This window comes from Manis pentadactyla, chromosome 1 (assembly GCF_030020395.1).
Source record: "Manis pentadactyla isolate mManPen7 chromosome 1, mManPen7.hap1, whole genome shotgun sequence".
In the NCBI taxonomy this organism is placed as follows: Eukaryota; Metazoa; Chordata; class Mammalia; order Pholidota; family Manidae; genus Manis; species Manis pentadactyla.
In genome coordinates, this window is record NC_080019.1 from 194,122,933 (window position 1) to 194,145,692 (window position 22,760).

General features: G+C 52.4%; 1 protein-coding gene across 3 annotated transcripts; it reads right to left on the reverse strand.

Moving 5' to 3' along the window:
* Positions 1-37: 37 nt before the first annotated feature.
* Positions 38-22,760, reverse strand: TMPRSS3 (transmembrane serine protease 3). 3 transcript variants are annotated; one of them, XM_036876897.2, is made up of 13 exons: positions 21,418-21,454; positions 20,845-20,983; positions 16,543-16,653; positions 15,595-15,711; positions 15,067-15,190; positions 12,746-12,871; positions 11,477-11,520; positions 10,619-10,784; positions 9,674-9,843; positions 7,739-7,834; positions 5,147-5,289; positions 4,334-4,486; positions 39-1,133 (listed from the first exon to the last, which is right to left on the reverse strand). In XM_036876897.2, the coding sequence occupies exons 2-13, from the start codon at positions 20,936-20,938 to the stop codon at positions 1,116-1,118; spliced, it is 1,362 nt and encodes a 453-aa protein (XP_036732792.2). In that variant the 5' UTR covers positions 20,939-20,983; positions 21,418-21,454; the 3' UTR covers positions 39-1,115. The 3 variants fall into 3 exon arrangements, with proteins under 3 accessions (XP_057360900.1, XP_036732792.2, XP_036732796.2); XM_036876901.2 differs by lacking the exon at positions 21,418-21,454 and adding an exon at positions 22,292-22,759 and having other exon boundaries at positions 41-1,133; XM_057504917.1 differs by lacking the exons at positions 12,746-12,871; positions 21,418-21,454 and adding an exon at positions 22,292-22,760 and having other exon boundaries at positions 38-1,133.

The window sequence follows — 22,760 nt, forward strand, 5'->3', positions numbered from 1 at the left end:
TTTCAGGCCTCTTCCCCCTTCCCCTCCCCTCCCCCTCCTCGCAGACCCCCTGGGGGCTCCCTCCCCAGGCACCTGGCCCATCCTGCTCTCTCCTTGAAAGCCACCTGTCTTTGCTACCATGGCCTCAAGGCAAAGCAAAGGGTTCATACTTGACGAATTCATGTGTGATCCAGGGCCTCTGGACAATGATGTCTTACCAAGTAAACTTTCTCTGCTGCATGTCTGCTGTGGGGACTACACAGGGTGTGTGGGTACCGGGAAGGGTCTCTAATCCCACAGGTAGATTAGTGGGACTGTCCAGAGAGGTAGGGATGTCTGTGGCCTCTTGATGACATGTGACTATCTCTGCTCTTTGCCTTCAGTGCCCTCTGTGTGGGGTTCAGGGGTCCTGTCTTATCCAGGACTTTCTGTTCTTTCTCTGCTTCTGAGTCTTATGACATCATAAAGATAATTCTGATCTGCTGAGACATCTGTTCTAACAGAAAAATGCAAACCCCACAATGTATACAGAAGAGATCAAAGTATAATGGAGCCTCTAAACTCAAGTTGATTTCAATTTATACAAGCAGTCAGCATCCATTCAGACAAGCTCTGACTGACTGCATCAAGAGAGCATGGGTCCTGTGGGAGCGAGGGACAAGAACACACCAAGCACCAGATACTACAAGAAAAGATAGAAATAAACCTTCAGACTAATCACTTGTAGGCTAGGTTCCCACATATAAAAAGAGATCATGAAAGTGGAACATTTTGGTTGGGGTCTGGGACGTAGGAGTGAAACATGCAGACAGTGCATCCGTACCAGCTCTACTGAAGGGCTGTCCCCTCACTGTCAGGAGCGTTGACACCCCTGGAGAGGAACCCAAATGGACAAGTGGGGAAGCTAGCACTTCAGAGGCCTTCCTGCTCCTGGTCGTAGTGACTCAGGAAGGAGCTTCAAGGCCTTAGAGTCTGTTGCCCAAAAGGCTCTTAGAGGTGTTAGGAGCAAGTTGTCCTAGACATGGGGGGACGTGCAGCCGATCCTCCTTGCCCCACTGCTGCCAGTTCCCGCATGAGAGGGTGCGGACGTCTCCCTCGTGGCAGAAATGCGAGGTGGTGGCTTGTCCCCTTTCCCTTCAAGTTTTCAGGTCCCTCTAGAAATGAAAACATAGTTATTTTTATAGGACTCCAAGCCATCTCTCCAACGTTAAGATCAAGTGAGCAACTGCGTGTGAGCAGGAGTGAAGGCGGTGGCCACTCCCCAGGAGTGATGGGGACCAGTCAGCTGTGCCGGAGGGGATGCTGGTTCTGGGCCGACCCCAGATGGCTGTGCAACGGCCCTCCTGGCCCTCACCTCCCGCCGACCACGCCCTGTATTTCCCATCACCGACCTGGGAGTTTTCTAGTTCCATGTGAACTTGCCAGCTCTTAGCATTATGTTCTGAAGGCCCATTTGAGTCAGAACAATTTTGTTTTAAGCCCTAAATAGAGAAAACCACCCAGCAGGTGGTCCCATCTGCTAATAAATGGGGTCATTCCATGCTAATAAATGGTGTGAGCAGGTGGGAGGCCCTAACATCCATGCTCAAAAGAGACAAACAAAAATAGATGCTCTGGAAAACCTCTCAGGGAAGCCAAGACTGTCCGGGTCTCCCAAATCAGAAGAGAGACTTGCCAGAGGGCGTGGCTCACACAGACCCTCAGTGGCAGGAGGCAACTGGTGCCCCTCCCAGGCATCAGGATTGCCACCATCCCCAAAGGCCAGGGCCCTCACCTCACAGCCCCGATCAGACCCTCTGCAAAGCGTCCTGGGAATCTTCAATGCTCACAGCAGCCAGGGAGTGCCGTGCCCCCCGTGGGAGATCTGTCAGCTCTGCTGAGCAGCGTGGCAGGGCTGGAGGGGAGCTCTGCCCGCACTAGCATGGAGGCCCGCAGCAGGTCCCCTCGCCTGTGATATGTGGCGCTCCTGGGACCTGTCACCCCGAATGGCCTTGAGGGAGACTGACAGCAGCACTGCGGAGGGCGCCCAGCCGAGTTGGGGGCCCTGCCCCCGCTCCCCATTGCCCACCTCCACAACTGCACGGTGGGAGTCGGTTTGCTCCACCCACACGTCCCATGGTTCCTAGCTGGGCCGCCCGGCCCCTCTGCCCCTGGTGCAGCCGCGGGGAGGTCCAGATCCACCCCGTGCCACAAAACGAGCATCCCAGGACAGCGTGTCTTCCAGCACTGCCTGGCAGTGGACCAGCACTGAGGGCCCGACGACCTGTCTGCAGAGGACACTCAGGGCTGGGTTCAAGCCAGGCCCAGTCCCAGCGGTGGGGAGTCAGCCTGGCACGGGGGTGAGGGGCAACCACTGTGTGTGACTCATTGTAGGAAAAATTCAAGGAGGAAGAAGTGGAAATTAACTCCCCAGGCACATGAGGAGAATGATGTCCTTAGCCAATTGTTTCAAAGTAAAAGGGCCTTTTAAAAAGGGCTTTGATCTGCAGGGGCAGCTAGAGCCTGGGAGAGGCCTTCGGGGAGACTGCTTCCTGGGTTTATTTCAGATGAAAATCCTTGCCACTGGACAGAGGTGGCGGCCCCACAGCACCGTGGGTGTGTCAATGCCACTGGATTGTTCACTTTAAATGGTTAATTTTATATTATATAAATTTTACCTCGATTAAAAAGAACACCAAAGGTTTTTGAAACTGATCTAAGGCAGGATGTGGGACTCAGAGTCAGAGAGCGAGTCAGTCAGTATTAGCTGAGCGCCCACAGGGCCGAAGGCCCCAGGCTCCTACGCCGCCCTGCAGCCCTCCCATCTGGGCACCCACGTCACCCGCGGTGCTCCCTTTCCCAGGGCTCTCCCTCCCCCCTATCTTCCGGTCTCCCACTGCCCGCCCTGGTCCTGCCAAGCTGAGATACAGCAGGGAAATGGGACAAGGGTCAGGCCATTGTAAAATATATTTAGCTTGCAGACAAAGGCCCAGATTATTCTTTAACTTAAAGCTATAAGCTGTTCTTCCTCTTCTTCTAGCCCCTTCATCAATTAAGTAACTTTGTAACCAGGATGAGAGGCATACCTCGAAGTGCAAATGAACCTATGTGGATAAAGAATGCTGAGATCTGGATTAACACCGTCACCTCAATAATCCTGTTCTTAAGACAAAACTTCAAAGGAGTTATAAATCACCTGTGTACATCATGCCTTAGGCTGACCCCCACCCAAAAGGCCCTATAAAACCCTGAACCCTACACCCTCAAGCGTGCTTCCTCCCTGAGGTCACTCACACTCCCATCTGAGCGTGCACTGTCTTATCAAATAAACCTTCACCCTGAATAAGCCTATTGCACTTGTCTCTGAACTCTTTCATGAAAAAGACAAAAACTCTCTGAATTCCACCTCCAGTGAAAAGTGTCTCTGTCCCTCTGCTATTTCCTTCAGCTCTCTAGTCTTGATGCAATCCTTTCTCTCTCTCCCTGTTTTAGTTCAGACCAGTACCTAAACAGAAGTTCTCAGAACATAAACTTTCTCCCTCCAGTGCTCCAAAACTCCCCCAAATCCTGAGATGGTACGGACATGATCCCACACCATGCAGACACAAGCAGACACTGCACACCAGGTGAACATGGCTTCAGGAGCTGGCAGGGCACCTGCTCTGTGCTGAGCAGGGGTTCAGTGGTCGTCCTCCCCTCCCTCTGCTCTGCCTTGCTCTCTGCTGCCTGCGTGGCTGCTGACATTTGCCTCTACTCTTGCTTTAACAAATTCCTTTCTTGCTGGCACTTATTTGACCTGACTGAGAATTCTTTCCCTCCTAGAGTCAAGAGCCCTTCCCTGTCAGGGCTCAGGTTTAACCTAGTGCACAGGGAGAGACCTGCCCAGCCACATGGCCAGCCTCACAGAGTCCTGGCCCTCCTCCAGCCTCCTCACCCTGCAGGGAGGCCCCCAAAACAAGAGCTGCCCAGGCCTCCCCTGATCAGAGACTCCCCATTCTACCCCTGGCTCTCAGCAAGGTCCAAACTCCTCAGTGGACACTGGGGGTCTCCAGGTCAGACCTTCACCCACCTGTCTCCACTGTGTGCACCCTTTCTGCCATGCACACATGCACCCACCTGGCCACCCCTCCTTTCCCCACATGGCAGAGGCATGTTTGTCCTTCATGTCCCACCTGTGTGTGCCCACTCAACCAGGACCACACTCCCCAGAGCCTTGGCTGTGCTCACGTCTGACACCCAGGAACAAAACCCAGGGTGCTGTATCCACAGCTCACGGACCACGGCCTGGCTCTGCACAGCAGGGCAGGGCCACCCAGGAAGAATGCTAGCGGTAGAATGAGGGCACCAGCCTGACGTGGGAAGGGGCTGCACCCACCTCCATCTGCTCGTGGATCCAGTCCAGGAAGGAGGTGATGCGGGTGTAGACGCCGGGCTTATTAGCCTCAGCACAGCCGATGCCAAAGCTCGTGGTTCCCACCAACTTCCAGACTCGCCTCTCCTGACACACCAGGGGCCCCCCGCTATCTCCCTAGGTGGCGCGAGAAGAGACAAAGGGGCTGGAATGGCACTGATGTGGGGTGACCCTGTTGTTGCAGGAGCTCCCCCTTCACCCATCAGGGAATACGGTGCCAGGCTGGCTCTGCACTCATACCCCACAGCTCCTGGAGTGGCCTCGGCCTTCCCCACGGCGGGGCCCCTTATCCCTTGGCAATGCTCTCCCCCAGCTGAGTCCTGCTAGATTCTAGACACTCTGAACCGAGCCCATGAAGGTCAAGGCGGCAGGGTGCCCCCAGAGGGAGGGTCTGCCAGGTGGGAGCTCTAGCTGACCTCCAAACCAGCAGTGTGGGAGTCCTGCCCACCCTAACTTTGGAGGCCAGATTCACAGGCTCCCACCTGCAGTCTACCCCCAGGTCTTCCTGAAGACTCTGAGGACCAGGCTGGGGAGGGAAGTGCCCTCGAGACCCCTGGCCACCCGGCTCCCAGGCAGAGTGGAGCTTTGTGTAAACAGGACCTGTCCAGCCAGGAAGGGAATAATATCTTGAGCAAACTTCTCTCCCACACCCTGTAAATTTGCTTTTCAGTCAATCACAGGGAAATGCTGGCAGTGACTTGTCCCATGGGCTGGGCCACCATACCAGAGCCTCACCTCATCGGCTGCCGTGGCCCCCAGGGGTCACAGAGGGCCTACCTGGCAGCTGTCCACGCCGCCTTTCAGGTAGCCAGCACAGAGCATGGAGGGGGAGATGATGCCACCGTACACGTCCCTGTGGTTGCAGATCTTGTTGGAGATTAAAGGCACAGCTGCGTGGTTGAGGACAGGGGAGGCGTCACCTGTGTCAGAGCAAAGACAGGCACGTGTGTCTGGAGGTCCTTCTTGGACTCAGGGTGCACACGGGGTAGAGGAAGACCCAGACAGAGCTGGAGTGGAGAAATCTGGGCCGGGAGTGGGGTGATGGGGAGACTGTCGTGAACGCTGGAGAGTCCCAGAGCCCTGCTCCCTAACGCCACAGGAGCATGGGCCATGTGGCCAGCTGCTTCCCACAAGGCCACTCACTTCCCCAAGGTGACCAACCCAGGGCGTCAGAGCGCAGGGGATCAGTAGAAGGAAGCATGGATCTGCCCAGGCCTACCCTGGGCCAAGCACTTGACCCATACTGGCCTGTTTAGTCCCCAGAACAGCTCAGGTTACAGAAAGGAAGCTGAGGCTCATGAAAGTCACACACACAATGTCCCAGTCCTGGAGCCTGTGACCACGCGTGCATATGGGATGGGGACATGGCCCTGGGCTGTCGGAGAGGGAGGGGTCTGCAGATGCTACAGAGGCAGCCAATAAGGAGGAGGGGGCCAGCAGCCCAGGAACACAAGCAGATTCCAGAATGGAGAAGGCCAGGGGAGGGGCTCTCCCACAGAGCCCCCAGAAGGCATCAGTCTTCCGGCATACTGACTCTGGCCGAGACTGGTATAGGCTGTCTCAGCTCAACAGCTGTAGATTATACATTTGGGTCATTTTAAGCCACTAAATTTGGCTTTGTTGCAGCAGCCACAGGACTCTCATGCATCTGCAGTGGATCAGCCTCCCTACCAACCCCAAGAGATCAGTGCCTCTGAGCATCGCCTGTCTGCAAAACTGGCTGCCTTTGTTCTATAGGCGTGGAGCAGGACACTCCCCTTTCCCGTTCCTCTAGCATGTGTGAGCAGGTGGTGCTCAGTCTGCGGTCCTCAAACCCTACACTGTAAGTGTTTTATGAGTGTGAATTGCCCCATGCTTTCTGCACGTGCTTCCCCAATCCACCCACACATTCTCCATCCTTGCTTCAGGGGACCACCTGGCCTGAGATGCAGATCCTGCCCCTACTTGCTTCCTAAGGATGCAGTAATGATGAAGTAATCATATTCAGATACTCCAAGTTCATGTGTAGCTACATGCATAGGGACTTGGGTGGGGAACACGAAGGTGGAATCCCAGCCCTCCCACCACCTGGTCACGTGAGCCCAAGCAAGCTGCTCCATGCCCCTGGCCCATGTGCTGGCCCTCGAGATGAGCCTGCATCACTGTCATCTGCTGTGACGAGCAGACACTATCTCACTGAGACATGCAGCTCTGCACTTGGTAAATGGCGAGACAGAGCTCAGCGCATTTGTGCAAGAAGCTTCCAATATGGGCAGAGGGATATAGCAAACCACATGGATGAGACCCTGTCCTGCAGGATCGACCTTTTGGTGTAGGTAAGTTCCAACGTGCCTGGGATGTTCAGGAGTGGGTTGACCTAGCAAATAAAACTACTGAACTTCCTGTACTGGGTTGAATTGTGACTCCCCCAAAACATGCCCACCTGCGGCCTTAGAAAGTGATCTTATTTGGAATAAGGTCTTTGCAGATATATTAAGGTAAGACTCACAAGACAAGAGCATCCTGGATTTTGGGTGTGTCTTAAATCCAAAGACTGGTTTCCTTACAAGAGAAAGGAGAGGGAGATCTGACACACAGACATAGGAGAAGCCAGGGGGAACTGGGCAGAGGCTGCAATGATGCGTCTGCACTCCGAGGAACCCCAAGGTTGCCAGCAACCCCACAGGCTGGGAGAAAGGCCTGCACCAGATTCCCTCTAAGGGCCCCCGGAGGGACCCAACCCTGCCCACATCCTGATTCCAGAGTTCTGGCCCCCAGAGTGGGAAGAACACAAAGGCTCTGCTGTTTGAAGTCCTGTTTATCGTGATTTGTTACAACGGCCTCAGCAAACTCACTCTCTTCCTATTAACAAGGAAAGCAATTGACTCATTAGGGTGATAGCAACAAGGTCCTGTTTGCTTGTCCTGCTTGACCTCTGTGGAATGATGCAACACAACCTCCAGTCCTGCAAGACAAAAATCCCAGCCTGGCAAATACAGCTTGGGAGAGGATCCCTGCACTTGGTCACCACAGGTGGGAGCGGGGACGAGAGGAGGTGGGAGGACCACCCAACAGAGGCGGGGATCTCCCCGCCATGCGAGTGTCCGCCATCACCCTTCCTGATTTATTTCTCTCCTGAGGAAGTCTGCAAGCTCACGTCCTAAGACAAGTGGAACCTGGACCCATGACCCACAACTCCTCAGCATCCTGCAGGCTTCCAGCAGTTGACCGGCACCCCCTGACCAGGGCATGTGGGCATGTCACGGGAGCCCCACATCCCACAGGAACACCACCTCGGGACTGGATGGCAGAGTGTGGTTATGGCCGTCCAACCTGGCCCTCTCGGTTCTGGGCTCCCTGGTCTCAGAATCTTGGTTTCACACCACTGACCTCCATCCTCTGTGGCCCCCCATCCAGATGTCCAGCATGTTTTTCCATCAGGAAAGTTCTCCTCAGAGTTGGGCAGACAAACTGGTTGGATCATCTCTGCATAAGGGGAACACAACAACCTTCCACTCAGTTGAAGCTGTAGTTGGAGAAAAAGTTAATCGCATCCGTGGTTACCTCTCTGCAGAGTGCAGATGATCCCCCAAAGAAGGCTCAAGCCCTTGGTCATTTAAAAGCGACTAGTGCAGAGCAGAGATCCCTCCCCCACCAGGGCCTCAAAACTTTAAAACAATCCTGGACTGAACAACATGAGTGCAACTAGACCAGGTTTGGCATATTTTCTGTGAAGGGCCAAACAGTAAATATCTGAGGCTTTGCAGGCCAAGTGGTTTCTATCACAACTGATCAACTCTGCCACAGTAGCAGGGAAGTAGCCACAGACAAGAGTAAACAAAAGGGCCCAGCTGTGTGCCGATAAACCTTTATTTACAAAAGTAGGCAAAGGGGCAGACATGGCTGGGGGCCATAGTGTGCCCACCCCTGGCCTGGACTATGGGTGTGCTGCCTTACAGCGCATCCCTCCATGAACTTCCCTACCCTGCCTGACACTTCTGGAGGCAGCAGGCCTGCCTGTCCGCGTGGGCTGTCACAGTCGCCCTCCAGCAAAGACAGTGTAGCAGCCGTTGTGGGGCCCTGACATGAATACACTATGACATGCGCTAAGCTTGTCCTAGGACAAAACACAAAGGTGGGAAAGGCATAGGACTGCTCTTTTTAATTTCTGTCAAATGTAACTTTGGGCACCTCATTTTTTATAACCAAGTATCATTAATAACAGTTAACACATGAACACCACCACTACCAATTTCTTGTTGTTTCTCTAGAAATATTTGTTTCAGAATGTTTTGCATAGAGTATCATGTGTGCCATGTAATAAACACAGTGACAGTTCTCCCAGGTCAAACCCACCCCTGGTCTTGCACAAGGGCTCTGCTCCAATAAGGGCCTTGTTTATTACACTCTGCCAGCAACTCCACGTGCTGTGTACTCTTTGGAAAGGAGAAGGGGACTTTAATTTATTTAGGAATAGGATTTAATTTATTAGGAGTAGGAGTAATATGCTTTGTTTGCATCTCAAAATGCTTGAAAGTTCTATCCTGTGTAGCTTTTCTGGTGACTTTGTAACCTCTAGAGGTCACGACGACATTTCCCATGGAGAAAGAAAGGCTGCTGAACTCTGCAGCTGGTCGTGGCAGCATATTTCTGAACACTTCAAGGAGCCAGGGAAACCCAGTGTGTTCTAGTTTGTAAAGAAATGGCTGCACGGAGGATCCCACCTCAACCAGCCAGCTGGCCTAGGAAGTGGTCTCTTTCTTGGCCAAGATGAGACCCTGTGAAGGTGAGTGGCACTGGCAGGGGCCCTCACCACAACACGCACTGGAAAGGGCAAACCCCCTTCCACCAGCTGAGGCACAAGGTAGCCTGGCCTGGGGACAACCCTCTCATCTTTAGGTAGCACCAGCAGGAAAAAAGTGGCACCAGAGGGAGCCCAGCGGCACCAGACCAACCAAGGTGAACAGCACAGAACCATGAAGACTCTGAAATCAAATTATTGCCAGAACCACACCCCACAAAATGGACCAAGACCAGCACAGTGAACCTGCACAAGGTGGCCACCTGCTAACACTGAAGATGCGTGTAGGGTGCAGCACATCCTAACAAAAGAGCCAATGTCCACTGGAAATTACTCATCATACCAAGAACCAGGAAAATCACAACCTTAATAAGAAAAGACAATCAACTGATGCCAACACTGAAATGAACCAACCACTGGCATTCCCTTGCAAGGAGTGTAAACCAGCCATTACAAAAATGCTTCAACAAGGAATGGCAAATTCTCTTGAAACAAATAAGAGGAACAAAGAAACCCAGATGTACCGTTGAAGGTGAGGGGCCCGGCCAGCTTCATGAGGGCGATATCATTGCCCAGCCTCTTCGGCTTGTACTTGCTGTGGTAGATGATTTTCTCCACCAGTTGGGAAGGGGCTGGGCTGTCCAGCAGGGAAACTAGGCCCACCTGGATGGTCCATGACTTGGGGAGGTATAGGCTGCAATGAGAAGGCTGAGAGGTGAAGCAGGAAAAGCCCAAGCCCTTTAACCCAGGGAGCTCAGGTGTCTGAGAGCCGGTGCCAGGGAAACTGTGGGGGACGGTCCACTGCCCTGCTTACTGGCCCTGCCCTGGCTCCTGGGCCCTGCAGAGCCCACCCCTGAGTTTCCTAGACAGGCCTTGATCCTTGCACCTCTGGGGACTTCACAGCATTTGAGAACTGAGCTCAGCTTTGCTGACTGTCAGGGGTCCACGAGGGCCCATTCTCCAGTGGAAAGCAGCCAGATAGAGGGAGTAAGAAAAGCAGGGAGAAGGAGCCACTGTGCTGGGAAGTATTTTCTGTGGTTTTCCGCCGCACTGAACTCCTTTGAGAGACTGCTCTGGGGAGACTCGGCGTCCTCACTCGCCCTGCACGCTCTCACCCTCTCGGCCACAGCACAGTCCCCTGTGATGAGCTGCAGGGGGACTAGGGCCTTCATGCTGGTGGCTTTCCTCCTGCACAGAGCATCCTTCCAGCCCTTGCCACCCTGTCTGTAAGAACTGCAGGTGTCAAAACCTTAAAGTGAGCTTTGGGTCTCCAGTCACACCCAGCTGCTAATGGTGGATCCAGGGTGAGGAGGGAGGGGTCCCCCAGCTGACATTACTTTGCAACCATCTGGTCTGCTGGCCAGCTGTGCGGGCCTGCTGCTGACCACCCAGTCCATCCCAACCTGGCCCGGACCGAGCAGCGTCTGCGGAAGGTGAGGGCCCACAGCTCAGAGGGCGGGAGCACTCACTCATAGACACAGTGGGCAGCGGTGACGACCCACACGGGGGTGATGATGGAGCCCCCACACAGGTGGTAGCCCTGGAACTGAAGGCTGGCCTGCCAGGGCCACTGCATGAGCGAGGACACGTTTCCACCCACGATGCGCGAACTGTAGCCCCTTCTCAGGCCGCAGGCTGCCAAGGGGCAACAAGGGTGGGGTGTCGATCCACAGACCTCCCTGCTCCCCAGCACCCTGCGCTCCTCGGAGCTCACAGCCAAGGGAGAGGGATTCATGGGGGAGTGTGGGGTGAGCAGTGGGGGCAGGTGGCCCAGGGTGTGGGACAGTGGGTGCCGGGGGTGTGGAGGGAAGAGCCGTCAGAGCAAAGCCCAGTGCTGGCAGCTCTCTCCCTGTGATGTCTGCGTCCCTAGGATGGTGACACACGCCAGGAGTGGGGAACCCTCTGCACGTGCTCCTCACTAATGCAGGGCTGGTGTGTATGGGCCTGGCCTCTTCAGACCCAAGCCCTGCAGCAAGGACTCCCGCGCCGGGGACAAGGGCTGCCAGTCGGTAGGAGCTGCGCAGCCACACTTCCCTGGGGCAGCGGCGGGGGGGCGAACAATGAGTGAGCCGGGCTCCTGCAGCCACCATGGGGTGACAGGGCCCATGGACCACGGTCCTGTCAGCTGCGGAGAAGTCTCTCTGGCTGCCTCCCCACACCCGACGGGTGAGACCGGGCTGCACTGCTCTACCCTTCCAGCAGGTGGGGGTCCCCTGAGCTTCTACCCGGCACCTACAAGGTCTCAGACCACTCTGAGGGGGGGAGGGGCAGGGGACAGAGTCTGTGAGCAGCGCTTCCATTCATGCCTGCGATTCTAAGACTCTTACCTGTGCACTGCAAGGTGACCGCACGACCCGAGGCACAGCCCTCCCTGAAGTGGAAAAAGAGTGGGCTTAGTGATAAATACCCAAGGGCTGTGAAATGGAAGCTTTTTTACTTAATCTTACTAAAAAGAAAAATAAACTCTATTTCCCTGCCCTTGAATACAGACTGCAATTTCAGTCAATATAAAGCACCGTAAGAGGAAGATCACACAGTCATTGTAAAACACCCAACCTCAGGGAAGTATTGCCTATGTGGCAGGCCCGCCGTACTTCCACACTTCGTACAGCTAATGATATGAGACACAGGCCGAGTTGTATTATGGACACATAGATGGGGGTCATTCGCGTGTCACTTTTACCCCAGTGCTCTTTACTAGACCCTGGGGGACATGGGGCGCCCGTGGACAGTATGGCAGGCTCTTCTGGCACAAATTCCTTGCAGCCTGGACGTATGCACGTCTGAGAGCATGCCCCCTCCACCAGAGCAGAGAAGTGGTACCCCAGAAATGACACACACTCCTGGCAGAGGTGGGAGCCCTGGTGTGTGCTTTCCTTCCAAGCCACCCCAGGATCCCTTTGTAACTTTGACTGCCCTAAAGTTTAGAGTCCCGGTCCTATCATGCAATCATGAAAGAAAAAGGTGGTGTCACCAGGCTGAGGGTTTAGGACCCAAGAAATGAGTTGTCCCTAATGGCGCTTGTCAGTCTAGGGGTGATTGTCATTGAACAAGGACAGGCTGACAAGCTGTTGTTCTCCAGAGCAGAGAGCACACTCCTCTTGGGGTTTGGGCCACAGCGGCAGGCAACCCCTTCAGGCTTCAGGCCCCTGACTGTCAGTTAATGATGCCTCGGTTTACCTTCCTCATGAGTTGTAGGGGAAACATGTCATATAAACGGTGAATGTTAAAGTCATCTGTAAATGGACACACTTCCTTCTCAGTGTGGTTCCTTCTCACGTCCTCTCCCTCCCGGCCCGCCTCTCCCTCCCTTCCCCCAGCACCTCTGCAGTGCCCGCTGGGTGGGCAGCACCATCCTGCAGGTGTGATGGGTGGTCACTGCTGCTCCTCTACCGCCCTTCCTCCCACGGGCCAGATCCACCCAGTCTGGGTCTGGGTCCAGCACCCCAGTCTAAGTGTCCCAAGGGTAACCAAAGTGGCCGATGCACGTGGGGACATGCTCTCCTTCCTCTAGAGTCCTCGTGGGGCTGCACGCAGCTTTACCAATCCAGAGGACGGCTCGACACATGTGCGGATAGCGCCGTAGCCTGGCTTACCTCACATACACCGACTGGTGTAAAGCGGTCACTTTGTCCTCTGGCAAGAGGTGATTGATGGACACAAAGACCTCTCGGAACTGCTCCTCAAGTGAGTCCACTTGGAGGGTGTCTGAAGTGACAGAGCTGCAAGCATATTGGACATGCGGAGCCGACATGTGAAATTCACTCTGCTGCCGAGCAACCTGTGCTCAAGTCACAATAGTGCAGGTATCATACTGGGGGATGTCACTCTGTACCCCTGAACTGTCAATGGCTTCCTTTTTCCAATTTAGCAAGGTGTTCCAGACCTGGCATAGTTTGCCATGAGGGAGCCTTCTGCCCCCACCCCATGGCCCCATCCACCCTCCTCGGGCTCCTGGCACATTGGAGGGAGGATCACTTCCTGCTGTAGCCAGGTGGGCCCCCCTTGATGCTTTCAGCTGAACTGACCTTTGCTCAGCCTGAAGCGAGCCCCAGAGGGGACAGAAAACAGAACTAGGTGGGCGTTTGCAAGTGAGCATCAAAGTGGGGATGCTGAACACCCCAACAGCAATAGGCCAGGAAGATAAGGGACTTTCCCTGTCTGCCCAGAGCTGCGTGGGGTCCTGTTAGAGAGAGACGACCATGTAAAAGGAAGAGGTTCAGGGGCACCAGGAGCAAGCAAATGCTTACAGCATCAGGGAAGAGGTCTCCTGGAGAAAAACGGACATGGCACAGTTTGGGAAACTCAAGTGTTTGAAGAGTTACGGGATGGGAGGCAGTGAACAAATGGCCTTTCCCCCTGTCTTCATGGAACAAACAAAAGGCTTGCTTCACTCCCTAACACACCAGCTTATCAACAGGATGTCATCAGATCGCTGTCAGTGCCATGCAGGCGGGCACTCTTGTAACAGGGCTCAGTTGAGGCAAATGTAACCAAGGTGGTGGCAAGGACCTTCCCAGTGGCCCCGGGATTGCTCAACCCGCTGAGACTGCAGGCGCCCTGTGAGAGAGCCCATTGTTCCCCAGGAGACCCTGCTTCAGGGCCCGGGAGGTGCATGGGTGCCCCGCCACACTGCTGGGTCCTGTGAGTCATCAAGGGCCTGGTGGTGTTAGCAACCAGAGCACAACTCTCCTAGGGCTCTCCTACCTGCCAGGCCTGCTCTTACATGCCCCAAGGTCATTGGAACCTCATGATGACTGACCTTTTAAAGCAGTACTACTATTACCCTATTCTTGAGGCCCAACTCAGTCCAAATCCCAGCTGTGCACACTGGGCTGGGGACCTAGAAAGTCAGGCTTGACAGTTGCCCCCCTCTATATCTGACATAGGGGACAGTCAGTGGGTGTGTGGTGTGTGTGATGTGGTGCACATGCAGCATGGTGTGCACGTGGCTGGTGTCCGTGGTGTGCAGTGTGAACTCCTCCTTGTGTGTGAGGAGTACGTCTCATTCTCAGAGGCTCCATCATGCAAGTGGGTTTTGCTGTTGATGTTGAGCTTGAATTGCAGCTAATTTCTGCATCCAGGTTGTCACGAGATGAGAAGGGGCTGATCCAGGGTTAAAGACTGGAGAACGTTTGGGGTTTCACTAGCTTTGGAGAAAGGGGGCTGAGGATATGTTGCATCAGATTTAAAAATCGGCACTCCCTAATTCAGGGTGGTGAGGCTTAAACGCCCAGTTTCCTTGGTGTGCACGGGGCGCTAACTTCCTAGCAGGAGCACAGAGACTCAGTGAGCTCGCCTGCCGTGAACTCTGAGAACCCAGAGCAGGGGGAGTCTGGGGACGCCCCAGCCACCATGACACCGGTGTTGGGAGTCAGAAGGTGGGGGCCATGTCACCCCCGTGCAGAAAGCCATGTAGACCCCCAAACGTGGAAAAGTGGAGAGTCCACTACCATTGTTCTTTCTTCTACATGTTGCACAACAGTTGTGCTTAATGACTGTGTTTTCACTAAATGGCTGACTTTCCAAACCTGGTTCTTCAGGCTCCTTGGGAAGTCGCACAGACGGTGCGACCACAGCGTGGAGAAGGCTGGTGACCAGGAGGCTGCCCTAGAGCTGCAGCCTCAGGAACCAGGGGGCTTCAGCGCCCAAGCGCTACACTGCATTTGCTTTGGGCCCTGGCTTGGCCCTAAGACATCCCCAAACGTGCCTTTTCCCAGGTGACCTTGAGCGAGTCAGCACTGGGCCTCTTCTGCACCCGTAAGTGAGGGTGATGTCAGGTATCAAGGGCAGCCTCGTGGATGCAACATGACAGTGAGTTGAAGCCCCATAAGTGCCCAACTGAATGGTAGCAATTTTTTTCACTGTCATCACTGACTCATGTTTGCCTATCAGCAGGAAATGCTCTTTAAATTACCTTGGAAAGCCCATCTGGGCACAGGCGACATTAGCATGGTGACCTTGCCAGTCATCAGAGCACATGGTCCTCCAGGCAGCAGCTGTGAACACCTGCAGCACGGCGTTCTGCCCGCTCAGGCGGACTGGCCGGCGCACGGGGAGGATGATCCGTTAGTGGTCAGTGGAGGCCGGAGACCACAGGGGGAGATGCCTCTGCAGCCAGCTCAGACCCCTCATCTGCTCAGTGTGACCTGCTCCTCACCCACAGTGTCCCCACCCTGGCAGGGCAGTTCTTATTGCTGGGCCCCCTGAGCTGTCTTGGGGGGTCTCTTTTTACTGCCTGTATAGTCCCCCGAACCAAATCAAAGCCCCGTGTTATGGTCCTCCCCTAATAACCAGCCCACTATCTGGCGGTGAATGCCAATGGGATCCCAGTTGAGGACATGATTGGCAATGACACAAACATGGACCCATTTCCCAGGTGGGAAGGGCAGGCGTGGGCTGTGCTTGCTGCCTCCCGCGTCTGCAGGGGGAGGTGTGTGCTTACCACATCGGTACTCATCCTCCCCGTCTTTGCAGTCTGGGGCCCCGTTGCACCGAGCTGTCAATTCAATACACTTGAAAGATGACCGGCACCGGTACTTCCCAGAGCAGTCGAAGTAGACTGGGAGATAAGACAGGAATGCTAAGAAGGGCTCACTCAGTGCGCTGCCGAACAACTGTCCAGAGGCCACGTGGCCTGGAGCTTGCCCACGAATAATGACATCTGCACTCCATCAGCCGCCAGCTTCTCTGCCCAGTTTCTGTTCCCAATTCCAGGGGGCTGGGCTGCTGCACCCTACTTTGTGTCATTAAGTTGGCTTGAGCCACAGCTCTGGAAGGCGCCAGGTCAAGAGAGAAAGTGCATGGCAAGGGACCAACCTGCTGAGCTGGCTGAGCAAGGGCCCTAAGTGAGGACTCTCCACCCCAGCCTACTTCCTGTTGTCTCTTACTCTGGGCTACAAGTGAAGGGACTGTGGACCGCACAGCAAGCAGGAGATCAAACTGAGCTGTGCTCCAGCTATTTGCAAGAGAAAATAGAAATTGTTCTCTATTAGAGACCATTCAAGTAACTCACTTTTGCAAAAGGCGCATGCACCTTATTTTAAAAATAGCAGGCGTGCCTGGCCCTGCATGAATGGCCTTCTTGTCTTCACATGACTCTGCCCCCACCCCCGCCTGCCAGATTCTATTTCATCAGCTGCCTTTGGGCAACTCTATACCTGGACAGGTTTCTTGGTGACAAAGCTCCAAGCATAGCCAGTGGCCCTGCTGGGCCCCGGGTTGGCTCTAAATCATGCAGGCAAAGACAACTCAAAAGTCAGGGCCCCAGAGGGTGTTGTCCTGCAGTAATTAAGGCTGGTAGCAGCTCTGTGCAGCAAGAGGCAGGAGCTCATGCAAGTTTCAGTGCCTGCACACGTACCTGAGCACCTACTGAATAATGCATCGTACTCACCGCCCAGACCAATGGCCAGCACCAGTACCAACGCGATGATCCCAATGACGATGATCGGGAAGAACTTCAATGGCAGCAGTGACAGGATCTGTGCCGCCACTGCATCTGCATCTGAAAACCAAAAGGCAGGCAAAGGCAGAAAACCACAGAACAGTGAACTGAGATAGAATAAAACTGAAAACCTAGCTATTCATTTGCCCTCCCCTCAAAGCCGAGAATGTTCAAGCCCAAAGAGAGTCGCCCTGATTAGAGTGAGGGCCGCTGCCCCAGGGGTGCCCTGCCCAGAAGTCCAGCCCATGCTTTCCAGCTCTGAGTTGGGTCCATCCTGGGTCAGGGAACTGTATTGTGGGTTTGATTGCCTCCCCCCAAAATATATTGACGTTTGAACTCTAGTACCTCAGAATATCATCTTATGTGGAAATAGAGTCTTTACAGAGGTAAACAACTTAAAATGAGGTCATTAGTGTGGTCCGGATCTAATACGACTGGTGTACTTATTAAAAGGGGAAATGCAGATACAGAGACAGACACACATAGGGGGAGGACAATATGAAGAGACACAGGCAGAATGCCATGTGAAGGTGAAGCAGAGATCGGGTGGTTCATCTACAGGCAGGGATACCAAAGAGGGCCAGCATACACCAGACACTGGGGAGCGAACAGAAGGACTCCCAGCAGGTTTCAGAGGGAGCACAGACCTGCCAACCCCTGGATTTCAGACGTCAAGCCTCTAGACTGGTAAGGCAGTAGATCTCTGTTGTTTTAAGCCCCCTAGTTTGTGCCACTTAGTTTTAGCAGCCCTAGGAGGCTAAAATGGAGAGAAAGTAGAACCCCAACTCCCAAAGATGTTTCCCTACAGGGGAACACCAAGCTGGGTGTTTTCAGGAGAGGGGAGCTGGGACTGTAAGAGGGTCACCAGATGATGGAGCAGCCCGTTCCCCATGAGCCTGGCAGTCTTTATTCCAGACCACCTCTCCAAGCATGTTGGCAGAACAAACAGCCTCAGAAGACAGACATAGTATCTCTCTCCAGAGCATGGGCAGATTTATTTACTGTCTGGCTTCATAAAATATGATGTCTTCCTTTGGGACAAAGTTTGTGCAGGTCAGCTTTCAGCCCATTACAAAACATTTGGTTTCCCCCAGCTCTGTGCCTTAGCTTTGATGCAGACCCCTCGCTTCGGCTGCTGCACATCACCTCAAGGGGCTCGGCAGGTGAGGGTAACCGGCGCAGAGAGAATGTGTGTGCTGTGCCGTGAGTGATGAAGTCCTTCGTGTCTGACCCAGGGGTCTCGTGTCCTCTTGTCTTCCACCAGCATCCCTGGACCTGTGGCTAGCTTGTCACTTTGAATGTAGGGTAAATCCCAGCCCTTTCCAATTCTTGCCTGAAGAACTAGGTAGGCGGGGTGGAAAAACAGGTGTGAAGGGCATGAGGACACTCAAAGGTACAAGCCTGTCTGGGCAACCCAGAGAGTCTCCCCTCAGCCAGAACAGGTCATTTCGTGCAAATCACCTCACCTATCCTGAAAACACTTTCTGCTGAAGTTGTCTTCACATGCACTTCAGGAGGCTGGAGAACAGGAAGGGGAGAAAGCCTCCGGAGCATCCCATGCCTACTCAGGGCAGGGCCGCCTTACCCTTCTCTGCCTAGTCTTGGACGTTGGGCCAAGGGGTCTTCCACGGAAAAGACAAAATGGTCTCTCCCTGCTTGTCTTTGGAAACCCACAACTTTACCGTCTTGCAATAAAGAGGGTAGCTTTATTCTAACTGCGTTCACAGTACCTGGCAACACCTGGCATGCCAGGCTCCTTCCTCAATATCAGGGAACTGAATGAGTGAGTGGATGAATGAGCAGATGACATCATGATAATGAGGGTTGTTCCATCTTAGGATTGGAGACCAATTCCTTTCAGGGCAACTGATTTGTGGCCTTGAGTCAGCAGAGCAGGTGCCTCTCCACCCTCCCCACCCAAGGCCAGCACCCAAGTCCTGACTCTCCAGCACCGAGAGGCCGTCTCCATTTACTGTGCAAAAAACAGCGCCAACCCCAACAGCAGCCCCTTGTCATTCCCAGTGTTCTGTACCTAAGAGTTAGATCTAGGAAACAAGTCCAAACTGGATTCCAAGATTGCTGCTCCGTTAGACCTTGGGTTGGGTCACATTTGTCTCTGCAGGTTCCTCCTCCCTGGGGCCCCAGGTGCTGCCATGGCTCCACAACCCCCTCATTCTGTCCCAGAACAAAAATCAAAATGCTTAGCATCTCTCCAAAGAAGGAATGCAAATGATAAACAAGCACCAAAAACCTCTAACCTCTCTGGAAATGAAAAAAAAAAACACAACAGAAATTAGACATACCTACATGTCACCCTCCCAATGGCTTTTATTATTATTATTATTATTATTATTATTATTACTGGTCCCTCTGCTGTCCAATGTAAAAGGAAATGGACCACCACTTACAATCAATAGGAGTACACAGTGCATAGATTTTTGAGAGTCACATTGGAAATACATGGCAAAGAGCTTATAAATGGATAGACTCCTCAACCAAGTAATTCCACTTGTAGGAATTTATCCTATGATCAATATCAGTGTCTGGGAAACAACTTAAATGACCAACAGCAGGAACAGGTAAAATAGCAAATGGGGTAGAGACACTTAAATGACAGAGAAAGGAGTAGGTAAACTTTTTCTGTAAAGGACCAGATAGCAAATATTTGAAGCTTTATGGGCCTTAGGGTCTCAGTCCCAGCTACTCAACTCTACTATGGCCTGAAGGCAACCATAGACAATACGTGAATACATGGATGTGTCTGTGTTCCAATAAAACTTTATTGATGCGAGCAGGCAGTGGGCCAGATTTGGTCCAAGGGCCATAGATGGCCAGCCCCTGAAGGATATGTAATTAGTTAAAGCCTTGGAAAGATAGATGTGATGTGATGTTGTTTAGTTTTTTTTTTTAAAAAAAGCTTCAAAGTAGTACAAATAGTGTATGTCACTCCAAAAGAGAAATACAGATATGTTGATAGAAAAAAGGCAAGAAATCCAGGAAAGTGCTAATAGACTAATCTCTGAGTAATGGGAAAATTGTGGGTAATTTAAAAAATCTTTTTGACTAATTGTGTTTTATAAATTTCCATAATGAATATTTTTACTGAAAAAGAAAAGTTTGAAGAAGTTTTTGTTCCTTCCCACTACTAGGGATTAATCATGCAGAAATCCTCAAAAATTAGCAGAGAGAAATATGTATTATGCTATTCACATTCATAATATTTATTATATGGAAATGTTAGAAATGATTATTTGTCAAATAACGATAAAATGGCTATGTAGTCTACACATCTACTTGATGGGAAGTTGTGATGCTATCAATAAAAGGCATAAAACCAAATGGCACATGGAAACCCCCTGTTTGTAACAGCTCAGTGCATGAATGCATGCTTATGGGCAAGCCCGGGAGAATGAATGCAGACATAAAACGGGTGAACCTGGCGGTTCAGGTGATGGCAGGGTGGTTTTTAAATTTACATTTATGCTAATTTTTGACCCTTATTTTTAAATTGTGTATCCTTTTCCTTACTGGAAATCTCTCCTGCCTCCCAACTTCTCCACCCCCACTCCCACAACATCAATTGTCCAGGTAGTTAAAAAGGAATCTTTAGGGTAGCCCCCACTCCATGCTTTCTTAGCCAGAGCCCCCAGATGTCCCCCTTCCCAGTCCCAGAGGTGACTGCATCCAGGAGCAGCTAGCCACCGCTCATGACAAGCCCTGATAGGCCCTTGCTGAAAAGATCCTAGCTGGATAGACATTCTGGAGCCCACTGTTTCTCCTGCTTTGTGATGTATTTACAAACCGACTTTCCTTCGTATTTATTGCTGGGAACAACTCTGTTGCCTGTCGTCGGATTTTAATCTAGGCATCCAGTACCTGTAGTCATGTCCAGCTTATTTTAAGTTTTCTGGGAGGGCTGGTCAGCACTGGTTCTCAGGACTTCCTAGAGGGCTCAGAGATTTCCTAGCAGGATCTGACCCCTACCTCCCAGAGGAGGTCAGAACCTCAATTGCTGAAAACCTCCCTCCAGAGAATACAAACGCCAGTGTCTAGGGCGGTGGCCAGGGGCTGAGCAAAGTGACGCCCTCCCTAACACACCCTCTCAGGATTCTGTAAACCTAAGGCAGCCGCGTGTCAGCCCTGCAGGTGTGAGGAGTCCCGGCCAGATGTTTCCCCAGAGGGACACTCAGTCACATTTGCCATCTAGACTGGCGGGGGTGGGGAACAGAAATCACCCCTGGTTCCACCTACCTGGTGCAACGGGACTTATTTTCAAATTGTCAAGGCCGAAAAGGGATCTGAAGGAGAAGGGGCCTTCAGCAGCCGGTGGGTCATTCTCCCCCATAGTGACTATTTCAGGACCTCTGAGATTCGGCTCCACCTCCACCTCCTTTGCCAGAAGGAACAGAAAGCGTTTGCTTCCTACTCACAGTTGTAACATTAAATACATCTTTGTCATGTTAAATCTTTGAAATTCAACAATCTAGGGACAATCTACTAAACATTCAGTACTGATCAATCAAAACCATTTTTTCCTGAGCCACAGCAGATAACAGAGGACCTGTAGTGAAAAACCATGAACTTAATTCTGCTAAAATAATGGCTTTCCCATTGTTTGTTCAACCAATCATAAAGTCACCTGAACAGCACATCTTTTGAGCTGTGCCCTTTTACTGTTGGAAGTCACCGTACCCTTACGTTTCAGAAACATTGCTTTCAAAGTGCTTTCCTTCTCTTTTTTGTCATTGTTCTTTGTTCCCAGTTAAACCTCGACCCTTTGCCTGTGTCTGTGGTACACCTGCCATATGAAGTTTTGATACTTACATAAAGTCTGTGCCCCCAAAATGTAGATGGCGCCAGGGAGGGGGCACTCGCCCATGCGTGTAGCTTCCAGTAAACACAACCCTTTCCTGGCTGCAACAGGCATGACCTAATTAAAGGTGAAAGTATCCGTGCCCTCTGAGTGCCAGCCCCCCCCACAACATAGTGAAGGGAGGAGCAGCCAGGGACTCCGGCGGGCGCCACAGCCACCATGGGGCTGTTTGCTCCAAGAGAATCCCACCTATCGAATGCCCAAGAAGTCAGAAGTTTTTCAGCATCACCCCAGTTACCCAAAGAGGGGTGGGGGAGCAAAGAAATGTCTGAATGTTCCCAGCTAAATGCCAGTTCACTCTCCCAGGTGCCAGGCATGGGGCTCTGGGAACCGGCTTCCTCACAGAGGGCTAAAATCTAGTGGTCCCAACAGGTATGTAAACACACACTTAGATCACCCATTTTTATTTTCTCTCTGTTCACCTGTTGCAATGTTTGGGACTGAGAAGGGAACTACGAAACTGTTTAAAACAACCTTTGTCTTCAGGCTGGTTCACATGGTCGTAGGAAAGTCTAACAGGTCTGCACTAAAAATGCCTGTTTCGTTTCCATCACAGGAGGAGCTTTGATTAGAATTACCTCAGAAAATTAGTGAACTCACATTGAGCACCTTTTTACTTTGATTTTGACTGATAGTTGCTGCTGCCAGCATGGGGCAAATTATACCGCTTAACTTTATGCCAAGACTGAGAATAAATGGTCAAATGCCTTGTGAAACACAGAAGTCCCTTCCCAAACAGGCCATTACTGAGCTTCCACAACATCACGGAATGTCAAGAAATCATTTTTTAGAAGCATCTTCTCTCCCCCTGCCCTCTTTACTCACGATTTCTGGAGCCGCCATCATCAAAGGCAGAAGTAATTTCCTTTTTCATTATAAAAGCAAGTGTGATGCTGAGCGGGCTGCCAGCAGGTTAGTCCACCCAGGAAATACTCCCACCGAGTCACTCAGCCTTGTCGACTCCATCATCGCGGCAAATGGCATTACGGCGGGCGTCTGTGTAACCTGAGCTGCAGGTGGCTATCGGGTAGCCACTGGTGGTGTGCCTGCGGGGACCAGGGAGGGGAACATGGGGCTTGCCTTTAATTAGTAAAGTAAGGTAAACACACCTTTTCAGAAACTTCACATAAGGGAGTCTTTGGAACACAGGCACACTCCTTTTGTTAGAAGGAAAAGTTAAGTCGTGCCCAGTGCTAAGCCATGGAGCAAGCTGAGAGGGCAGGCGAAATGCTTTGGTGGGGGTTCTATGCCTGCGCATGCGACTGAGCCCAGGTTTAGATTTGCAGCTGCTCTG

What these genes read in the sequence shown, in the direction of transcription:
- TMPRSS3 (XM_036876901.2), bottom strand. Translation starts at nt 22,312, where the DNA reads ATGATGGCGGCTCCAGAAATC. An exon ending in AATAAGTCCCGTTGCACCAG is followed by an intron (nt 16,654 to 20,844) that starts GTAGGTGGAACC and finishes TTTGGTTTTCAG; the next exon opens with ATGCAGATGCAGTGGCGGCA. An exon ending in GCGGCGTGGACAGCTGCCAG is followed by an intron (nt 4,487 to 5,146) that starts GTAGGCCCTCTG and finishes CGCGCCACCTAG; the next exon opens with GGAGATAGCGGGGGGCCCCT.